The sequence below is a fragment of the Musa acuminata genome, unplaced genomic scaffold, assembly GCF_036884655.1.
Source record: "Musa acuminata AAA Group cultivar baxijiao unplaced genomic scaffold, Cavendish_Baxijiao_AAA HiC_scaffold_1137, whole genome shotgun sequence".
In the NCBI taxonomy this organism is placed as follows: Eukaryota; Viridiplantae; Streptophyta; class Magnoliopsida; order Zingiberales; family Musaceae; genus Musa; species Musa acuminata.
This window is the reverse complement of record NW_027021349.1, coordinates 1,315,967-1,322,674: the sequence shown is the minus strand read 5'-3', so window position 1 is coordinate 1,322,674 and position 6,708 is coordinate 1,315,967. Positions and strand designations below refer to the sequence as shown.

Here is a 6,708-nt window from a genome sequence, read left to right as displayed (position 1 = left end):
ACTGATCAATTAGTCGACTCACTCACAAAGCCTCTTGCTCGCCACCTTTTTTGTAATATATCGATCCAAGATTGACATCCTTGATAGGAGCACCATCTTGCAGGGCATGCGGGACATGATAGCAGATCTCTAATCTGTTGAGGGAAATCCTCCCTCCTAACTTGTATAAATAAAAGAGGGACATGTGAATAAGCTTCTTCAGTAATTTCTTATCTATCTTTGTTCTAACAATAATATCCTATGTGAAAATCGAGAAATCCTCCTTGATCAATGCTTTTTCTTGTTAATGTCTTTTCGATATAGTATCCTACCGATAAACCCTCCTCAACCTCCATAGAAGATGATTTCTTCATAACTTTAGCCTTTTGAATAGGTTCTATGATTAAGTATAATTTAATTTAATTTTGAGTGTAACTATATAAAATTCAATCAAATTAACTCAAACCGAATGAAACTACTTGGTCATGATTCTAAGATATTATTTTTTTGAAAATAATTTATATAATTTAATTATCAAAATTTATAATTTTTTGGATAAATATTATGATTGAGTGTAGCTTAGTTTAATTTTGAGTGTGATTGGGTTAACTTCAACTAAAGTAATCCAAACTTGCATATGCTAATATGATTAATATTATTTTTACTTTTAAAGGATTTTATAAATTTTAATTATTAAAATTTAATTTTTTGGATAGTTATTTTATATAACTTAATTTAATTTTGAGTGTAACTAGATCAACTTCAACTATAGTAACTCACACTTTCACAAAACTACCTAGCATTAAGACTATTTTTATTTTTAGTGGACATTATAAAATTTAATTATCAAACTTTAGAATTTTTTGGATAAGAATCACTTAGTTTAAATTTGGGTATAGCTTGATTAATTTCTACTAAACTAATATAATTTTAGAGTATAATTTTTATTTTTTATAATATTATAATAATTATCATCAAATTTTTATTTTTTTTAATTGATATTGTAATCGAGTATAACATAATTCAATTTTGAATATGACTTGGTCAACTTTTACTAATCCATTTCAAAAAATTTTATAAAACTACTATGACATATTTCTAAGATGAATATTATATTTTTTTATTTTTTTATGGACTTTATGATTCATAGTTATTGGAATTATAAATTTTTAAAATATATTTTGTGATCGAGTTTAACTTAGTTCAATTTCAAATTTAACTTAGTTAAGTAAGATTTTGTTGAATTAGATCGGATTAGTTCATCCTACATAGATTTATGTTTAAAGTCGTTTAAATAATATCATTTTTGTCTAAGTGAAAAAAAAAAAATTGTTTTGACAACCCCTTTTTACTATTTAAGAACATTTAATATCTCTTTTAAACACTGTATGTTGAAAAACTGTATCTCTATTTAAAAATATTATAAATAGACTTTAATTAATTTAAATCTCTATCAACCTTAATTGTCAATCTTATTATAATTTTTTACATTTTATAAAATGACTTGTATGAGAGTCCATGTAGTTTCAAATAAAAATTAATAAGGTTTTTCACATATTTCAGGATAACTGATGATAAAATTCTTAATTTTTTTCTCAACAATAAATTTAGGGTCGATATATATGTTTCAATTGATCAAGGAAGAATAATAATAAATAAAGATGAAACACTACCTAATTATAATATTATTGATTAATAAATAAAAAGTATAATTCTATTTAATAACACTATAAGTGAGTCTTAATTAGCTTAAATTGCTATGAATTTTAATTTTGATTTTATTATAAGTTTTTAAGATTTTATAAAATACGAATATTTTGATATACTTCAAAAATAAAAATAATAATAATAACTTTAATTTGTCTCATTTATCCCTAAACTTATATTTATATATGAGATTTTCTTTATATATATAATTAAATTTACGATTCGACCAATTCTTCTCCTTCCGACGGTTACCGCTCACCTTTCCTCTTCCTTCCTTCTCCGAGATCGAAGCATCGAACGCTCAACAAATCCATGGCGGAACCCTCTCTCGTCGATCCCTTTGACCCCTCGAACCCCCACCCTCTCTTCGATCCCGCCCTCTCGCCCTGCGATCTGTTCCCTCCCCCCTCCGATCTTCCCTTCGGCGACGACTTCGACCTCGATATCGACTTCGACTTCTCCGTCGACGATTTTCTACGCTCGACGGAGAACCACCTCTCTACTCCTTCCGACGTGCCGCCCGACCCCAGCCCCGGCGATGGATCCGGCGTCTTTTCCTCCTCTTCCTCGCCCGACCACCAAAGCTCCCGGAATTCGACGAATTCCGGCCCGGCCTCGCCGGGTTCCGGCAACTCCTCTTCGGGATCGGGCGTCGTCGATAGGGAAGTGAAGGTGGAGAACGAGAAGAGCCTGAAGAGGAAGGAAGGGTGTTTTAATTTGAACCCTAATGCTAACCCTAGAGGTGGAAAGTTACAGCGATCGGAAGCCATCGGGAACGAGGAGGATGACAGGAGAAAGACGAGGCTGATACGGAACCGTGAGAGCGCCCAGCTCTCGAGGCAGAGGAAGAAGCAGTACGTGGAAGAGCTGGAGGAGAAGGTTAGGGCGATGCACTCGACAATTAACGAATTGAACGCTAAGATCTCTTACTTTATGGCCGAGAATGTGAGTCTGCGACAGCAATTGGGTGGTAATGGCGCTGCCCCGGCTGTTTATCCTCCCTCTGGGCCAATGCCGTCCACGCATTTCCCGTGGGTTCCAGGCTACGCTTTTAGGCCGCAAGGGTCTCCCGTTCCTTTGGTTCCGATACCTAGATTGAAGCCTCAGCAGCCTGCCCACGCCCCCAGAGCCAAGAAGTCTGAGACCAAGACGAAGAAGGTCGCTAGCGTGAGCCTTTTGGGCTTGATGCTTATTATACTAGTATTTGGAGTTCTGCCGGGAGTTCATCTCAGGCATCGAGGAACCAGAGACTATGTAGGTGTCATTAAAGGTGGGATCGTGAATGAGCCTAGAGGTATGGTTCTGAGTGTTACCGGTCGTGGTAATGATCTTACCAGAACTGATGATACTGGATTTTGTAATGGAAACATAAGTTTGGAGAAAGATAGGGTTACCGGTAAGAGATGCCAGAATGGAGCAGTTGGGCCTGAAATAACTCCAAAGGGAAGAGGTTCAGGAGGGTCTGTTTTCACACAGAACTGCAGTGAAACTCTGCCTGCCTTGCTTTATGTGCCAAGAAATGGCAAACATGTGAAGATTGATGGCAACTTGATAATCCATTCTGTTCTTGCTGGCGAGAAAGCCATGGCACGATCTAAAGAAAGGAGATCCTCTGCCGAAGAAAGTAAAGACACGGCCTTGGCCATTGCTGGTACTATGATGTCGGCACTGGCTGTACCTAAATCCGAAAGAGAAGCTGATCACTCTATTGCTGATGATGCATATGCAAAAAACTTGAAATCAGTTTCAGCTGATGGTCCACTGCAACAATGGTTCCGTGAAGGAATGGCCGGTATGAATGTAGTTTATAGTTTTAGCATATGTTTGTCTCACCTGGTTGCATCGACACACTGTTTTGGTTTATCTTATCGACATTGCATCTTATTTATGTGCTAATATATGATGCACTTAAGTCTGGGTAATGGAATCATGTATGGATATTTGAAGAGCGGTTTTGGTTCTGCTGCTTCCATGACTAACATAGAATATTTTTGCACCAAGCTAGTTTAGTATTAGTCATGCTAATAACAGTTGACAATTCCACAAGCTGTAAAAGTCTCTCAATGTAGCTTTGTTAGCTAAAATGTAAATAGAACATTCTTCATACTAAGCCATGAGATTGTTTGACGCTTGAGGTTGTTATGGATGATACTTGAGGTCTCCTGCAAGGAATTCTTATTCTTTCACAGGGTTTGTACAATGGATTTTTTTTCTTTCTGTATTTCTTTGATATTTGTTATTCGGTTATTTATTTTTTCAAAGAGAATATTATTTTTCACTTATACATGCAAGTCAAGTTTGAACTAAATAATCATATTTATTTATTTCTCCTGGAAGTCACACATACTATGCCGATGAAGGGCGTACCCAGTGCATGAGGCTGGCTCCCGCCAATGCGGGGTCTGGAGAGGATCAATGTACGTAGTCTTACCTTTAAGTACTTAAAGAGATGGTTTCCATGACTCGAACCCTGGTCTCTCAAGTGGCCAAGGAACAACTTTACCGTTGTACCAAGGTTTGCCCTCAAGGTATCAGTTACTATGCTAATGAGAAGCCAAATAATCAAAGCACGAGCTCTACAAGGTGTTAAGTTTGAACTAGGTTCTGAGATATTTTCTACAAAAAGATAAATGAGTTTCATCAGACAATATTCAACCCCATTAGTAATAAGAGAGAGCACTATTGGTGAAAAAATTAAAAATAAAAAAAATCAATCATAGAGACATAATCATGGTTTTTCAGTTAGATGTTCTCCCAAGCCTGTATCCCCTTGCTTCTTGATCTTCAACTGCTCAATGTATTCGAACTTACATAGTACATTTTGAATTGCTATAAGATCATTGAGGACAAATCGTTGATAATGTAACTGATACATCATGTCACTTGAATGTCAGAGCTCTGAGCCAAGTGCATGCATGAAAGTCAAAGAATATGGTTCTAATAAGCTCCAATTTACCATCTTTTCTTTTAGTGGTTCACATTGTAACGCCTAATGCATGAGTCTGTCATATCATTAAGGCCCATATAGTCCCAAGCTTGAAGATTTTCTGACAATGGAATCTTAAAGAGTATTTGCTAGGTTATATTTCATGATGCCCGAGGTAGAGTAGAACATATCTCTGTACAAGATTTACTTGGAATACTCGGTGTTTGTCTTTGGTGAATTTAGGACTATAATCCAATCGTATAAAAGGTCATCAGTGGTTTGTGACAAGGCATGAATAGCTTTCAAGGAAATCACTGAATTATCTGCAAATATAAGTTGCCAGCATAGCATGCTCTTGAGATCTTAAAGGTTGATGAACTTGTACTATATACCTTTTTTTGTTTGACTTGAGGATTTGTAAGCACTCAATAATGATGGTGAACAAGAATGGGGACACATGTTCACTTGGCAGTACTGCATGAGTCAAAAGGAAACATGTTATTGAATGATTGATCATGACACATTAAGTTGTTTCTCATTATTTAGTCCATCAGAGTGCAAAATGGCATGCACTTCGTTATGAAAAGCAAGCAATGTCTTTTTACGAGCTTTCCTCATATCTTCTTTGATGCAAGCTCAAGGTCTACCTTGTTTATTCTAAATTGCTTTGATTATTTGATGTGCTTTTGGGTTAAAGAGCATTCCTCTGATACATGCTGATTAAATATCGAGAACATGCTCTGGTTCGGTGCAATCTCAATGTTGACTTCATGAATAATTTTATCATTGAAGCATGCCACGGGTTTCAGCATTTTGTCCATCTGGCTCAGGAGGTCTGATTAGAGCCGGACCACCTTCTCACTCTTCTTAAGGTTTTGGACATATTTGCTTGGTGACAGATTTAGTTCTGTGTTCCGAATGCATCAGTTACTAATGCTTACTTTGGGTTCTGAGTGGAATGTCTCATACTTTTTTTTTTTTGAAATGATCTCACATTGTACTGTGTTATACTATTTATCATGTACCTTCTGATGAAAATGTCACAACAGGGCCAATGTTAAGTTCTGGCATGTGCACCGAGGTGTTCCAGTTTGATATCTCACCAACATCTTCGAGCAGCATCATCCCTGCCACTTCAATTATGAGGTCTACTTCTGTTGCTAATGCTTCCGAGGATCTCCCTTCCGCATCTGCACAACAAGGGAGGATAAAGAACAGGAGGATACTGTTTCCCGAGACAGTCCCACTTAATGGAACAACTACTCGGAATGGCACGCAGTTTGGGAAGCCGTCCAAAAGCAGCAACTTCGATGACACTAAACCGGTTTCCTCGGTAGTGGTCTCCATCCTAGCTGATCCTAAAGAAGCTGGTAATGGTGATGGCGATGGTATGATCTCTCGGAAGTCCTTATCTCGCATTTTTGTTGTGGTGCTTCTGGACAGTGTCAAATATGTCACCTATTCTTGTGTTCTTCCTTTTAAAACCCCTGCGCCTATCTTATAGATTATAACATCAAAAATACTCAAATTTTAACAGTTAACCTGAATAGATCAGGTCATCTTCTGAAGGTTATCATGTATAGTTAAAAGTCGAAGGTCTTGAAATATCGAGCTGGTATGATATGTATGTTGCTGATCATATCAATCCGGACCGTCTGATATCATTAGCGAAGGCGATAAATAATGATGCAAGCCTTGGTTAAGGTAGAATTGATATGGTGGAAATGAATATTTGGATGGCTTATAGATTACTCTTTGTGGTTTCATCTCTGTGAGACTACTACTGGGTTTTTTAAGAACACTATATAGTCTCTACAGCACAATTTGATTCTGTTCTTCTTTGTCTTCTTGAATTTGGAAGTAAATGAGTTTAGCCCCAACTTCAACTAAAAGGTAGTAGCAATATGCATCCCTCATCTTAGTTAAAATCATATATGATTTACTTTTGTTGGGGTCAGTTAATTAGTGTTCTAATATCTCTTTAATGCAAGAAATTTATAAGCATGCTCGATACTTTTGTCGAGAATATTTGGATTTGAGTTGCAAAAATAATATTTGAATTTATTTTTTCGATCATTGAAAGATCTCTCATATAG

At 36.4% G+C, this 6,708-nt stretch overlaps 1 protein-coding gene across 1 annotated transcript; it reads left to right on the top strand.

Moving 5' to 3' along the window:
* The first annotated feature begins 1,913 nt into the window (after positions 1 to 1,913).
* Positions 1,914 to 6,363, top strand: LOC135671069 (bZIP transcription factor 39-like). Its single transcript, XM_065178973.1, has 2 exons — positions 1,914 to 3,478; positions 5,662 to 6,363. The coding sequence occupies exons 1-2, from the start codon at positions 1,999 to 2,001 to the stop codon at positions 6,114 to 6,116; spliced, it is 1,935 nt and encodes a 644-aa protein (XP_065035045.1). The 5' UTR covers positions 1,914 to 1,998; the 3' UTR covers positions 6,117 to 6,363.
* Positions 6,364 to 6,708: the final 345 nt, after the last annotated feature.